This window comes from Gopherus flavomarginatus, chromosome 6 (assembly GCF_025201925.1).
Source record: "Gopherus flavomarginatus isolate rGopFla2 chromosome 6, rGopFla2.mat.asm, whole genome shotgun sequence".
NCBI classification, from domain to species: Eukaryota; Metazoa; Chordata; order Testudines; family Testudinidae; genus Gopherus; species Gopherus flavomarginatus.
This window is the reverse complement of record NC_066622.1, coordinates 64,183,080-64,199,413: the sequence shown is the minus strand read 5'-3', so window position 1 is coordinate 64,199,413 and position 16,334 is coordinate 64,183,080. Positions and strand designations below refer to the sequence as shown.

The following is a 16,334-nucleotide window of genomic DNA, read 5'->3' as shown; positions in this document are numbered from 1 at the left end:
CTTGATCATTGCCTGTTAGGTTCACTCCCTCTGGGGAACCTGGCTCTGGCCACTGTCACTAGACAGGATACTGGGCTAGATGGACCTTTGGTCTGACCCAGTACGGCCGTTCTTATGTTCTAAGGCGACACCTATTATTTTGTTAGTACCTGACGATCCTGAGCTTGATTGGGGCCCTACTGTAGGGGGTGATGTACAAACCCCAATGATGGACATTCTGTGCCCGAAGAGCTTACAGTCCCAAGAGACAAGAACGGCAATGGGTGGCAGAGCCAGGATTAGAATCCAAGTGTCCTCACTTCCCATGTAGTTCAATGCCCTATCTGCTGGCCCACATTTCTTTCCCAGAGGGCTACAAACTCATTGGTTTTACTATCTTCAGACACATCCACATATTTGACTCTGTTTTCTGGGAAGTAAGAGAGCAGAAGCACTATAGCTCACTGCTGTGGGTGGTGCCTAGCACTTGACTTTTCTTGCATCCATGTGTAGCCTTCACTCACATTCACCCTAACATGCAACACACCACGCAAAGTTTACAAGCCTTGTGTGACCTTTATATAGCTGGCTCAGGACTCCAGAACATCCTCCCTTTGGAGACCAGGAAAAGCCTCCCCATTCCAACTTCAGATCATGCCATAAGATCCAGCTCTTCCCCATAGTACTCTCCAAAGAGTCATAAAGGAAGAAAATCCCAGGGCATGCACCAAATTAACAGCCCATGATTGAGCCCAGAGCAGGACAGAGCACTGATGAGATGCTCACAATCACAAGTCCTGATTACACCTAGATTAGGCAAGGGTGGCCCTTGTCCCCTGGCAGCACCAACTGTGCTTAAACCCCTTACAGCAGCTATATACCAGCCACAGGTTGTAGGCAAATAGCTAGAGACTGAGGGACAGATTTGCAGCTCATGTAGCTCCACCAACGTCCAAAGAGCTAGGGTGAGTTGCACACAATCCGCTGAAGATCTTGCCCAGAGACTGTAGCTATCATCTTAAACATTTTCCCTGTGGATCCTCAGATATTTATAACCTCATTTTAAAAACAAGGGCCAGATCCAAAGGACTATGTTGATTAACACTAGCTGAGGATCAGACACCCAAATGTTAGTGATCAATGGCTCCATGTCTAGTTGGCAGCCAGTATCAAGCTGAGTGCCCCAAAGGTTGGTCCTGGGGCCAGTTTTGTTCAATATCTTCATAATGATCTGGAGGATGGCATGGACTGCACCCTCAGCAAGTTTGCAGATGACACTAAACTTTGAGGAGTGGTAGATATGCTGGAGGGTAGGGATAGGATACAGAGGGACCTAGACAAATTGGAGGACTGGGCCAAAAGAAATCTGATGAGGTTCAGCAAGGACAAGTGCAGAGTCCTGCACTTAAGATGGAAGAATCTCATGCACTGCTGCAGACTAGGGTGGCTAGGCAGTAGTTCTGCAGAAAAAGACCTAGGGATTACAGTGGACGAGAAGCTGTCAACAGTGCGCCTTTGTTGCCAAGAAGGCTAATGGCATTTTGGGCTGTATAAGTTGGGGCATTGCCAGCAGATTGAGGGATGTGATCTTTCCCCTCTATTCGGCATTGGTGAGGCCTCATCAGGAGTACTCTGTCCAGTTTTGGGCCCCACACTACAAGAAGGATGTGGAATTGGAAAGAGTCCAGTGAAGGGCAACAAAAATGATTAGGGGGCTGGAGCACATGACTTATGAGGAGAGGCTGAGGGAACTGGGATTGTTTAGTCTGCAGAAGAGAAGCATGAAGGGGGATTTGATAGCTGCTTTCAACTATCTGAAAGCGGGTTCTAAAGAGGATAGATCTAGACGGTTTTCAGTGTTAGCAGATGACAGAGCAAGGAGTAATGGTCTCAAGTTGCAGTGGGGGAGGTTTAGGTTGGATATTAGGAAAAACTTTTTCACTAGGAGGGTGGTGAAGCACTGGAATGGGTTACCTAGGGAGGTGGTGGAATCTCCTTCCTCAGAGGTTTTTAAGGTCAGGCTTGACAAAGCCCTGGCTGGGATGATTTAGTTGGGGATTGGTCCTGCTTTAAGCCTACTTTGAGGGAACTGGGATTGTTTAGTCTGCAGAAGAGAAGCATGAAGAGTGATTTGATAGCTGCTTTCAGCTATCTGAAAACAGGTTCTAAAGAGAACTGAGGTCCTTTCCAACCATGATATTCTATGATTCTATGTTTAGGGCTTGGTGAGGAGGTATAGGCCAGCTTCTGTTCTCAGTTACATCAATCAGTCTAAATTTGGAATAATGCCATTGAATTCACAGTAGCGTTGCTGGGCTGGATCCTCAGCTGGTATAAATCAGCATAGCTCTGTTAAAGTCAACGGAGTCATGTTGATTTATACCAGCGTAGGATCTGGCCCACTCAGTATTTAAGCCAATGTATCTGAAAGCAGGATTTGGTCCCCTCTAGATTCCTAAAAGTCAAATGTTTTTTATTTTGGCCCTTGTCCAACCATCCCTGTCTCCTCACCCCAGAACAGCAGTGGATATATTTTTTACTGCTATATATTTATCACCGTGTCAAAAATGGCTTTTGCTCAAACATTATAAAAAAAATCACCTTCAGGTAGGAATAATGGAATATTTGAGCCCTGATGATGAATATTTCAAGGAAGCTAGAATCATATGGAATTGGAAGGAGGGGACTTGCAATGGAATCTGTTTTGTAATCTGTGACAAAGTTTCTCCTCTACCTTGGTGGGTCCTGTGCTTATTGGCAGATTTGCTCACCTCACAGATTCACCCTGTGGGTCAGGAAACAGCCCAGAGACCTTCCCCTCTGGTAGAAGCCACAGTCCAGGTCAATTCCTCCTGTGTTTGATCAGGAGTTGGGAGGTTTGGGGGGAACCCGGGCCTGCTCTCTACTCCGGGTTCCAGCCCAGTGCCCTGTGGATTGCAGCTGTCTAGAGTACCTCCTGGTACAGCTGCGCAACAGATATAACTCCCTGGGCTACTTCCCCGTGGCCTCCTCTTAACACCTTCTTTATCCTCACCACTGGACCTTCCTCCTGATGTCTGATAACGCTTGTACTTCTAGTCCTCCAGCAGTATACCTACTCACTCTCCACTTCTTGCACACCTCTTGCTCCCAGTTCCTCACATGTACCTCCTCTCCTCTGGCTCCCTGCTCCCTCTGGAGTGAGCCCATTTATAGCATCAGAGGGGCCTTAATTAGAGTCAGGTGCTTAACAGTCTCACCTGACTCTTAGCAGGTTAATTGGAATCAGGTGTTCTCATTAGCCTGGAGTAGCCCCTGCTCTGGTCACTCAGGGAACAGAAAACTGCTTATCCAGTGGCCAGTATATCTCCCTTCTACTACTCTGCTGTTCCCAGCTGGCCTGGGTCTATCACAAATCATAAAGTGGCACAACAGCGAACTAGCCTAGCTCTCTCTCTAGCCTTTAGAAAGATTGACCCCAAGAGATCATACAGCAGGTTCCGAGCAGCACACTGCATGAGCTGGATGACGATATTTAGGGAGTGTTGCTTAAATATTTCCAGTCTATTGAAAGAAATTCCTGGAAAGGCCACATGGTGTTTCTTGTTGAGCAATTATTAAGGAGGTAACTTGCTCTATTGCCCAATCAAAAACTTTCTGTACTTGACATCAGCTCTGTCAGTTTCAGGCACATCAAAAATTAACTGAGACATAACCCTAATCCAAACTGGCTGTATTGCATAGCAGTGCAGCGAAGGTGCCCGTTTCCAGGTATATACGCCACTGCCGAAGGACAGAGGCAGTGAACTTGCATTGTAACTGCAGGGCAGTTGTAATAAATGTAGGGCTTGCCTGATGTTTAAAATCCTTCAGTCCTCATTTTGTCCTCTGGTAAACTAATGTTTTGGGATCACTGAAAGCTCTGGGAGCTATTAGCAAAGAGAGACATTGAAAACTAAAGGCCTTTTCAAAGCCCCTTAAAGAAAGCCTTCTAATGATTTCAAGGGGCTTCAGCTCTGACCTTAAATACCCATAAAAGCAGAATGTTTAATTTCTGCTGACAGGAGTAGCAGGCCCTGTGTACTAGGGTGTTAGATAAATCATCATTTCTTCATTTGCATTTGCTAGGATAGCTATAGGATTATGCTAATCACTTAAATTGAAGATTACCTAAGAGGATAATTCAGATTACCTGCCCTCTGAAGAATTGTTTGGGAATCTGAGTGCCTAGCATGCCAGCCAAGTTGGGTCTGATTTTTAATCTGATTTAGATCCTCAGCTGGGTTGTCACCCTAGCTCCATGGACCTTTTGGGGTGTGGCTAGAGCACATTGCATTGCAACTATTCTCTCCTTCCCAGGGCCCACGAGGGCTCATAGGCAGCAGAGCATTAGTTTTAGCGCTCCAAGGGTGCTGCCATAAGGTCACCATCTCAGAGCGCTCCCCCCCCCGCCCCGCCTTGGCTTCCCCACCTCCAGTGCTCAGTTAGGCTAAGAAAACCCACTAATATGCAGATCTCAGATCACAAAATAAAGTTCAATGCCATAACTCAAAAGATTCTGGCTCCTCCCCCTTCTGTGACTGCAGGTTCTTCACCGGTCTGACTCATCCTTCAGCCTGGAAGACTCAGCCCCAGAAGCCTCTGCTAGAGTTTAAATGGGCCAAAGGAAGGATCCACAGTAATAGCATCTGCCCACCCCGGGCTTATTGTTATTATCACAGCCCTCCTAGGATATCTCCCCATTCCCCAGGGCATTCCTCTGGCACTGGCATCGGCAGTCGGATGGCATCGGCAGGCCTCCCTGCAACTGGCCTATTCTCCTTCTTCCTGGCTCCCAAGACTCTTTATGTAGCTCTTGATTAGGGTTGCCAATGCTCCAGGATTGTCCTGGAATCATCAGGATTACATCATGTGATGAAATCTGCAGGAATTCATCCAACCAAAGTTGGCAACCCTATTCTTGAGCCTAGGTGCTACCCTGCCTGCTAATTGGGTCTAGCCAGGGCACAACTGCTCAGTCACAGAAGGACTGAGATCCTCTCCCTTAAAGGGGCACAATCACCCTAGGACAGTTGCTCTGACTTGCACTGAGGGCCAGGTAGGCCCCTGGCTGCCCCATAGCACAAGGAGCACAAATGCATGGTTTCCCATGAGCCCAGGAAAGGAGAGAATAGCTGTAGTGCAGTGTGCTCCAGCCACAGCTCTGTAGGTCAATGGAGGTAGGGCAATTTACCCCAGCTGAGAATCTAAGCCAGCTGGCTCCTGATCCCTTCCTGCTCCAAGCACGCAGTATGTGAGCATCAGGGTTTTCTTTGCTCTTTCTTTCCTTCAATGATTTTACAAACAAAACAAAAAACAATAGAATATTTCAACTGACATATTATGCACTACTACTGATATGGTAGGAAATAAATATAAAAATGGGGGGAAAGTCTTAGCAAAAAAATAAATTTGGAAAATTTTCCCAAACTGAAGTTTTTCAGAAATTCTAATTTGCAGGAAATTTCAGCGAACTTTGGTTTTGTTCTGATTTGGACCAAAGCCCGTTTTCAGAGTGTCAAAATTTCCTGCAAACTACATATTTCAAGTGTCAACCAGGACTAGTGCCCAGCAATTTTGAGGAGCCCATCTTGAGGCACCTTAAAAGAGCCTGATTTCAGAGGGTGGGTGCTCAGCACTTTCTGAAAATTGGGTGTCTTAAGTTGGGCACCCAGAAATCACTAGTCATTTTTGAAAATTGTGGCTAGAGTCCATAGAACACAAGTTTTTTATTTTTTTCTAAATGGAACACATTGATTCTATGTTCTCTGAATGCTCTTGGATCTCTGTCTCCCTCCAGCTGCACAGATGTTTTAAAGATACATCTTTTATATTGGAGCAAAATCCATCCTGACTCCTTTTTTAATAGTTCTGTCCATAAAAGAGTGCTACCAATCATAAGGAAAGTGAGCTACTATTCCTCATTTATTCAGTGTCACATTATTTAATACAATTTCACAGGATTTACATCACGGACTCAGACCTAAAACCATCTGAACATAAGACCAGATTTTATAAATAACATTATATCATTGTTTATTTAAAAATAATCCTGATGCTGATTATTTTTTGAACCCACCAAGAACTTTTTGACATAATAGAAAGACAGGAAGAAACCCGAGGTTTGTATTTCCCTCCTAAAATGTGTACTGCTGTGAGAAAGGAGACAGAGTGAGCTTCCCACTTTTGTAAAGGCAACTAACTTTCTGATGTAAGATAAACTTTAAAGCAGAGCTTTTGTAAAAATCTGGGTTTATTTTACTTACTGATATCACATGCCATCGACAGGCAGAGCCAATGTGTAAATGAGCTTCTGTGTGTCTTTGTTAGTGAGATGTTCAACAGATTAATCTTACAATAAATATGACTAATGTGTTTGCCAGACAAGGCAGCCAGATGCAGAAAATGCACTGGACAAAATTGTTGCCTTTCTTCCAACACTGCCATCTGACGCTGGCATCAGAGTGGCCCCTCTGCTGAGTGACAGTGGAACTGTGGGGCCTTCCAAGTCAGCTTCCCAGTGGAAGAGAAATCAGTAATGCATAATCAGGTTATAGTCTGAGCTTATTTTGCTACATAGTGTGGAATAGAAGCAGTCACAAACAGCATGTAGACAATCCCCTCTTCCAGAAGTTACAGCTCACCCACCAATGCTTGCTTCAAGCTGCTCTGGCCCAAGAATTGCCACCAAATATAGAGAATAAAGCAGAGGGCAAACCTTTGCTATTGGTCACGGTGTCTCCCAAAGGACAATGGCATAACAAAACGTAACAACAATACAATTTTTCGTCCAAAGACTGAACATTTACTCACATGCTAAGAAATGGAACTTGCAAGTCTATGTGTATGTCAAAGGGTGTGCCTCCTCTGTAGTGACCCCCTGTTGGCCAAATGTGGCTCTGCAGCCCATTGCCTCAGTTTCCCTTTCAAAGTCCCAGGAATAATTCACAGAGATTTATATACAATAACAAACCTCTTTCTTGGGGACTGGTTTGTTAACATATAAAGCAAAGTAAACCCAAAGCAAAGTCTCTTTCATCTATTCCTTTCACAGTCTCCCACGACCCCTTTTTCTCCCTGAGGTCTGGCTGGCTCCAAGCCTCTCCTCCAGGCACACTTTTGAGCCATCTCAGGGCTCTGTCACTCAATCCACCCTAGATGCCTCCGTTCCCAGCCTGTAGTCTCTCCTCTTTGCAGTCAGGGTGTTGCACAGGACTCTTTGTGCCAGTTTCTGGACTCTCAGCCATTTCTCCAGCAGCCTCCTTCAGGAACTCTTCAGCAACTCCCCCAGCTGCTGTCTTTCCTTTCATGAGGCCAAGGTGCCTTCCTTTAAGCTCAGTTGGGTGGCAGGTAATTAGTCACAGATGCACTGTCCTCCACCCCCATTAAAGGGGCCAGTCACCCTGTGACAGTGGAATAGACTCATCTAATTCTTGCCATAACCATATGGGGGGCCTAGTCCTGCATACTTTCCTCAAGACAAGCGTCCATCGCCACCTGGATAAGGCACTCAGGGGACCTGATCCACAGCCTGCTGGAGCCAACGGAAAGAATCCCGTTGACTTCAGTGGCTTGAGTTAGGCCCAGAATGAAGTTCACTCCCTAACTGGTGACATGAGACTAAATCAGCAGTGATGTAGATATTGGCATAGGTTACACACCTGGACCCTGGTTCTCTGTTGCCTTCGACATTGCCATACACTTATGCCATGCCACCCAATCAGACTTCCCTGCTCACTTACACTGGGGATAGTGTCTTCCACCCACTCTGCATAGCTCCAAATGACTCTGCAAGGTGCAAAGACAGCAGAGAACTTGTCCCCCAGACTAGGTTAGTCCCAGAGTGGCAAAGCACTGTAGCTTTCACTGGCTGAGCAGTAGTTCTGCAGAAAAGGACCTGGGGATTACAGTGGATGAGAAGCTGGATATGAGTCAGCAGTGTGGCCTTATTGCCAAGAAAGCTAATGGCATACTGGGCTGCATTAGTAGGAGCATTGCCAGCAGATAGAGGGAAGTGATTATTCCCCTCTATTCGGCACTGGTGAGACCACATCTGGAGTATTGCATCCAGTTTTGGGCCCCCCACTACAGAAAGGATGTGGACAAATTGGAGAGAGTCCAGCAGAGGGCAGTGAAAATTATCAGGGGCTGGGGCACATGACTTACAAGGAGAGACTGAGGGAACTAGCCTTGTTTAGTCTGCAGAACAGAAGTATGAAGGGGGATTTGATTCATAGATTCAAGGACTGGAAGGGATCTCAAGAGGTCATCGAGTCCAGTCCCCTGCCCTCATGGCAGGACCAAATACTGTCTAGACCATCCCTGATAGACATTTATCTAACCTACTCTTAAATATCTCCAGAGATGGAGATTCCACAACCTCCCTAGGCAATTTATTCCAGTGTTTAACTACCCTGACAGTTAGGAACTTTTTCCTAATGTCCAACCTAAATCTCACTTGCTGCAGTTTAAGCCCCATTGCTTCTTGTTCTATCATTAGAGGCTAAGGTGAACAAGTTTTCTCCCTCCTCCTGATGACACCCTTTTAGATACCTGAAAACTGCTATCATGTCTCCTCTCAGTCTTCTCTTTTCCAAACTAAATAAACCCAATTCTTTCAGTCTTCCTTCATAGGTCATGTTCTCAAGACCTTTAATCATTCTTGTTGCTCTTCTCTGGACCCTCTCCAATTTCTCCACATCTTTCTTGAAATGCGGTGCCCAGAACTGGACACTATACTCCAGTTGAGGCCTAACCAGCGCAGATTAGAGCAGAAGAATGACTTCTCGTGTCTTGTTTACAACACACCTGTTCATGCATCCCAGAATCACGTTTGCTTTTTTTGCAACAGTATCACACTGTTGACTCATATTTAGCTTGTGGTCCACTATGACCCCTAGATGTCTTTCTGCCATACTCCTTCCTAGACAGTCTCTTCCTATTCTGTATGTGTGAAACTGATTGTTCCTTTCTAAGTGGAGCACTTTGCATTTGTCTTTATTGAACTTCATCCGGTTTACCTCAGACCATTTCTCCAATTTGTCCAGATCATTTTGAATTTTGACCTTGTCCTCCAAAGCAGTTGCAATCCCTCCCAGTTTGGTATCATCTGCAAACTTAATAAGTGTATTTTCTATGTCAACATCTAAGTCGATGAAGATATTGAACAGAGCCGGTCCCAAAACAGACTCCTGCGGAACCCCACTTGTTATACCTTTCCAGCAGGATTTGGAGCCATTAATAACTACTCTCTGAGTATGGTTATCCAGCCAATTATGCACCCACCTTATAGTAGCCCCATCTAAATTGTATTTGCCTAATTTATCGATAAGGATATCATGTGAGACCGTATCAAATGCCTTACTAAAGTCTAGGTATACCACATCTACCGCTTCTCCCTTATCCACAAGACTCGTTATCCTATCAAAGAAAGCTATCAGATTGGTTTGACACGATTTGATCTTTACAAATCCATGCTGGCTATTCCCTATCACCTTACCACCTTCCAAGTGTTTGCAGATGATTTCTTTAATTACTTGCTCCATTATCTTCCCAGGCACAGAAGTTAAACTAAGTGGTCTGTAGTTTCCTGGGTTGTTTTTATTTCCCTTTTTATAGATGGGCACTATATTTGCCCTTTTCCAGTCTTCTGGAATCTCTCCTGTCTCCCATGACTTTCCAAAGGTAATAGCTAGAGGCTCAGATACCTCCTCTATTAACTCCTTGAGTATTCTAGGATGCATTTCATCAGGCCCTGGTGACTTGCAGGCATCTAACTTTTCTAAGTGATTTTTAACTTGCTCTTTTTTTATTTTATCTTCTAAACCTACCCCCTTCCCATAAGCATTCACTATGTTAGACATTCCTTCAGACTTCTCAGTGAAGACCGAAACAAACAAGGAATTAAGCATCTCTGCCATTTCCAAGTTTCCTGTTACTGTTTCTCCCTCCCCACTGAGCAGTGGGTCTACCCTGTCCTTGGTCTTCCTCTTGCTTCTAATGTATTGATAAAAAGTCTTCTTGTTTCCCTTTATTCCCATAGCTATATTGATAGCAGCCTTCAACTACCTGAAGGGGGGTTCCAAAGAGGATGGAGCTCGGCTGTTCTCAGTGGTGACAGCAGGGCCGGCACTTCCATTTAGGTGACCTAGGTGGTCGCCTAGGGTGGTAGGATTTGGGGGGGGTGGCATTTTGCCACCCTCGGCGGCAATTCAGCGGCGGGAGGTCCTTCCGTGCTCCGGGTCTTCGGCGGCAATTCTGCAGCGGGTCCTTCACTTGCTCCGGGACCCGCCACCAAAGTGCCCCGAAGACCGGGAGCCGCGGAAGGACCCCCCTGCCGCAGAATTGCCACCAATGACCGGGAGCGTGGAAGAACCCCCGCCTAGGGCGCCAAAAACCTTGGTGCTGCTCCTGGGTGGCAGAAAACAGAACAAGGAGCAATGGTCTCAAGTTGCAGTGGAGGAGCTCTAGGTTGGATATTAGGAAACACTGTTTCACTAGGAGGATGGTGAAGCACTGGAATGGGTTACCTAGGGAGGTGGTGGAATCTCCATCCTTAGAGGTTTTTAAAGCCCAGCTTGACGAAGCCCTGGCTGGGATGATTTAGTTGGGGTTGGTCCTGCTTTGAGCAGGGTATTGGACTAGATGACCTCCCGAAGTCTCTTCCAACCCTGATATTCTATGATTCTATGATCAGACATTTGGTGGGGCCCAAACTTAGCCCTAATGCAGACAGATGCAACTCCCATTGATGTCAATGGGCTAAATTCCTCCAAGGTGAGCTCCATTGATTTCAGTGGAGGTACATCAGGGATGAATTTGGCCCCAGGAGTGTAACGGCATACATTCTAGGCCCAGATTCTCACTTATGCTATGGGACTTTTACACCACTCTGGCAGGGTAACCATGGTTGTAAATGAAATATATGGAGTTCAGATGAGCACCTAGTCGTTTGGCTGCCCACTGAGGCATCTTGGGGCTATAATAAGGTGAGATTTCATTTTACTGGGACGCTTTAGGTAGCATTGAAAACCTTAGCACTGCTGGGGAGAGAGATGGGGGTGCAGCGTGGGCTGAAAAAAGTGAACCAAACAGACTTTTTCTAACCTCAAAGGTAAGGTTAGGGGTTGGGATAAAGGCCTGGGCTAGTTCTCATTTTAACCACACTGCCCGCCCGGTGTATTTTTGGTGGCCTGTGAAACTTCAGCCCCCAACTAAAATCTCTCCAGCGCATCATCAAAGATCTACAACCTATCCTGAAAGATGATCCCTCACTCTCACAGATCTTGGGCGACAGACCTCTCCTCGCTTACAGACAACCCCCCAACCTGAAGCAACCACACATCACTGAACAAAAATACTAACTCAGGAACCTATCCTTGCAACACGCCCGATGCCAACTCTGTCCACATATCTATTCAAGTGACATCATCATAGGACCTAATCACATCAGCCATACCATCAGGGGCTCATTCACCAGCACATCTACTAATGTGATATATGCCATCATGTGCCAGCAATGCCCCTCTGCCATGTACATTGGCCAAATCAGACAGTCTCTATGCAAAAGAATTAATGGACACAAATCTGACAACAGGAATCATAACACTCAAAAGCCACGAGGAGAACACTTTAACCTGTCTGGTCATTCAATGACAGACCTGCGGGTGGCAATTTTGCAACAGAAAAGCTTCAAAACCAGACTCCAACGAGAAATTGCTGAGCTGGAACTGACATGCAAACTAGATACAATCAACTGAGGTTTGAATAGGGACTGGGAATGGCTGAGCCATTACAAACATTGCATCTATCTCCCCTTGTAAGTATTCTCACACTTCTTATCAAACTGTCTGTACTGGGCTATCCTGATTATCACTTAAAAAGCTTTTTTCTTACTTAATTGGCCTCTCAGAGTTGGTAAGACAACTCCCACCTTTTCATGCTCTCTGTATGTGTATATATATCTCCTCAATATATGTTCCATTCTATGCATCCGAAGAAGTGGGCTGTAGCCCACAAAAGCTTATGCTCAAATAAATTTGTTAGTCTCTAAGGTGCCACAAGTACTCCTGTTCTTGTAACAGGAGAGGCAGGGCAATAGCTGCTCAGAATGATTTTGCCACTGTTGGCCTGTGCTCTGAATGACTTTGTCATTGCAGGTGAACCAAGGGAACACCAAGGCTCTCGGCTCTGGTTTGGGGTATCTGGAACACATCTGCCAGCTGATAGAGAAAATCGGGCAGCTGCAGGAGCACAATCTGCGACTCCAAAAGCAAGTGTGCGGTTTGCAGAAGGAGCAGAAGATGAGCCAGATAAAGGAGGTAAGAACAGATAATCAGGTGCTGTCTGGGCGAGGAGAAAATGCTGCCAACCTCAGCCCTAGCACGAGCGTATAAAATCCCAAAGCAGGGGCTATAACTCCCGAAGTTTCACCCAAAGCGGGGGGTTGGGGGTGTTAATTGGGTCCCAGGTCTACAGGGTGAGCATGGGTGATGGAGGGGAGAGGCAGCCAGAGGCTATGCACTAGGACTATACCCTGCCCAAATAATAATGAGAGTTCATCTCATCCTTGGGTGCTTTTATTCATCTTCTCTTGCTCTCATTGTTTTCTAGATTTGCCCCCTACTTCTCTTTTCATCCAAGTCTTTATATTGATTGGAGCTTGTTTCTTTCATTGAGTGGGTTGTCTGGGGCAATAACTTTGGGATCTTCCTAGAACTCTTGGTTAGGGATACTGAATAGTTGGGCTGTTGCTGTATAGACTGGTTTCATTATCTGGTATTTTGATGCCCATCCGTGATCATATTATGATTAAAGGTGCCTGAACCAATAGTAGAAATGCCACAAATACCAGGGCTGCAGCCCCATTCTTCACAATAGGTAGCAGAAATCTTTCCCGAGAGATCTTCTCTCATGATACTTCCAACTCAATTTTGCGGGAACATTCTAACTTTTGGGCACTTATCCAGACTGATCCTCCAGAATTCTGGGATTTATAGCCTCCGCATTCCAGCTGCAGTTACTGGGGTTTTTCCTTATTTACGTCAGGATAATAATATTATTAATATTATATAATATTATTATTTTTCTGTTGAAACTTATTTTGGGGGGACAAATATGGCTTTTTGACTAAGTGGAAATTTTGTTGAAAAAGTTTCTGGTTTTGTCAAAAATATTTGGGTTGTCATCTAACTCCCCCATCCCCCTCCCCCCCTCCACTCCCAAATATTTGGCTTTAAACATAAACATTTTGTTTTCGGTTGCTGAAAACTGAAGATTTTTTTAGTGTTTGGCTGCCAAACAAAAATGAAATATGTTCTTTTTCATCAGTTTGGCCGGGGAGGTGTGGTGGAGTGGGGGTTGAAACATCATTTCACAACCAGCTATATTGCTAGGTGCTTCCCTCTGAGAATCTCAGTGTGATTTACAAATGGTAATAAATTAAGCTTTGCAACTCCCCTGTGAGGCAGGCTAGCATTATCTTCCCCACTTTAAATAGGGGGAAACGGAAGTAAAGAGATGACATGACCTATCCAAGGTCTCACAGGAAGGTGGCATCAGAACTAGGAACAGACCCCAGATCTCCTAACTTTGTCCCATGCTTCAGCCGTATGATCATCCTTCCACATTTTTTTTTAACCTATCATCATCAAATCAATATCAGAGATTGTCAGATTCAGTGCTCAGCAATTTGTTTTCATGGGGGGCGAGGGGGGCAGAGGAGGAAGGTGATTCCTTTGTTCTTTTGACTACATTTCCCCCACCCCCCCTGTGCTCCTCACCCACCTGCTTGGGCAGCATCTGGAATAGGTGTCTTTCTCCCCTTTCAGAAACAAAGTCAATGCAGCATTGTGAGTCAGCAAAACGGCACATCCAGCAATCTCCTTGTGCCCAAATCTCTCCCTCAGACCAATGCTGCCTCCCACACAGAGCCTGGGAATGGTTAGCACATTTTCTGAAAACTTTACAGTTGTGGGTCATTGTTTGCAGCAACCCTTTCCATCTGCATTACGAGGGCCAAATCTTCAGCGTAGTCTCCCCATTGACATTAAAGGAGCCACCCCGATTTATACCAGCTGAGGATCTGGCCCTACATTTTCAACCTAGATGCATTTTGTATTTTCAAAGATCCCTTGGCAGAATCTCCCTGTCTGCAAATGTAATGCACCCACTGCTGGGGTATCTAGTTCACAGTAGTAATATGCTCTTTGCATTTTCAAAACACTTTACAAACATTAACTAATTATCTGCCCTTGGTATCTAAGGGACCTCCCCAACACATAACGTCTCACCATCTTCTATGTATTAATCCTCACAACCCTTCTGTGATGTAGGAAATACTGTTATCCCAAACTGGAGACTAAGGGTAACATTTTCAAAAGCACCCAAGTGACTTAGGGATCTATGTCCTATTGAAGTCAGAACTCTGCTGATTTATTAGGTTCTGCTGGGAGTTGAAGATGCTCAGCAGCTCACAGCATTGGGTCCTAAATGCACAAGAGATCTGACAGGAAAGCCTCGTTTTTATCATAAGTCTTCTAAGCTCTTCCTCCCCAGAGAGTCCTTTAATCCTTTGGAAAACACCAAGAGATAAAAAAGCAACACATCAGTTACAGGACACATGGACTCCTGGAGAAAGAGCTGTATTGCCCAGTGCAATATCAAAGAGTGACAGAATGCTACCTGCACCACCTTCTAGGATCCTAGCAGATCTCGTCAGCTGAGCAGCCACAAACAGTGCTTGGGGAAGATGTGTCCAAAGAATATCCACAGCCGATGCTGCAGGGGTGCTGTTTGAGCTGGGATTTCCAAAGGGGGCTAAGAGAGTTAGGCACCCAGCTCCCACTGACTTGCAAGGAATTTCCTTAAGCCCTAGTGAAAAATCCCAGCACTCTTCCCTCTGCTCTGCAAAGCAGCATTCCAGCCTGGAGGGATTATACAGCATTGGGGACACAGGTTTCAGATGAGAGGGTTAGCGTAGGGTTAACTTGGGTGCTTGTGATTCTTAAAAGGAACTTACCCTGGTGTCCTGGTCAAATGCCAACACCAATAAGGATCTACTTCTACCTAGTTATATTCCCCTGCAGTTGCAAATGGATAAAGTACTCTTCACTTCCTGTCCTAAACTCTTGTGTAGCATTCCTGGGCATTGTTAAACAATGACCACATTCCACACACGTGACAAGATTAATCTATAAAGTATGAAGAAAACTATATTGAATTTAAAATCACAGTTCACTAAGGTGCAAAATGGCGTTACACTGATACATGAAACTTCTTCACAGAGTCAGTTACAAGCAGTCAAGATATCACTGCTTTGGCAAGTAACTGAATACCACGTACAGCATATTTGTTTCGCAACATTTTATCTGACTCTGGCATCCTGTCTATAAAAACACAAGATATTATTGTTTGTACATGTTCCTACAGAAATAATATTATCTTAAATTGTGAGTCACTTTTATAGTGGGGTTTGTTTATTTACACACACTGTGTCTTGGTTGAGCAGCTGTGAATTTGGAAATGTGAATTCAATTTCTTTTTGAAAGAGATGTTAAAATATGTTGACTATCAGTCAACATCTATAAGTTTTCAACGGGATGCTGATGCAGAGATCAAAATATTAATCACTGACAGGTACACTTACACCTGTCAGGCCGTTAGTACAAACCACTATTTCCAAAGCACTCAGAGTCTTTAGGGATCAGCTGCAAGAGAAAACATGTTTCAGAACAAAGCCACTTTTGGAGTGTGAATCAAAATAGCTGAAATCATAAGAGATAATGGACCAGATGCTCAGCTGATGTAAACTGGCATATCTCCATTGAAGTCAATGGAGCTACATTGATATACAGCAGCTGAAGATGTGGCCTCATAAAATTCAGATGTATCAATTTGGGCATCTAAAATCTGAGCCTCCATAAACAAAAGACACTTTAGAAAATTACAGCTTTACTTTCTAAAATCACTTTAGAATTTATCACAAGTCAAAAGTAGCCATCCAATTTCAAAGTGAACTACAAAACCAAGTAGGAATGTAGTGATGCCCAGAAATGCTGGGAGACAGTATAAGTTACTTTTGCCTCAGCTGTTTAAAAATTCATTTTAGCCTTCACAAAATCTGAGTTCTCTCTGGATTTTTTTGGTTTACTAAAAATTCAAATACTGTCTGTATTTGGTTTGACCCATTATAAAGATTGTGCTCAATTGCAAAATTCAAATCTGGATCCAGATTTGGATTCAAAACTCTAATGTTTAGGGCTGTTTGGATCTGAGGGTTTGGTTCTGATCTATCTTTAATCAAAATGAATCATTTTGAGATGTCTAGGGACAGTTCC

At 44.7% G+C, this 16,334-nt stretch overlaps 1 protein-coding gene across 3 annotated transcripts in view; it reads left to right on the top strand.

Annotated features, from left to right (window-relative positions):
* LOC127054187 (uncharacterized) overlaps positions 1–16,334 on the top strand; it is a 75,446-nt gene that overhangs the window by 39,394 nt on the left and 19,718 nt on the right. For all 3 annotated transcript variants that reach the window (XM_050960182.1, XM_050960181.1, XM_050960179.1), the window contains exon 3: positions 12,156–12,317. In XM_050960182.1, coding sequence (XP_050816139.1) covers positions 12,156–12,317 — 162 coding nt within the window. The remainder of the gene's footprint in view (positions 1–12,155; positions 12,318–16,334) is intronic.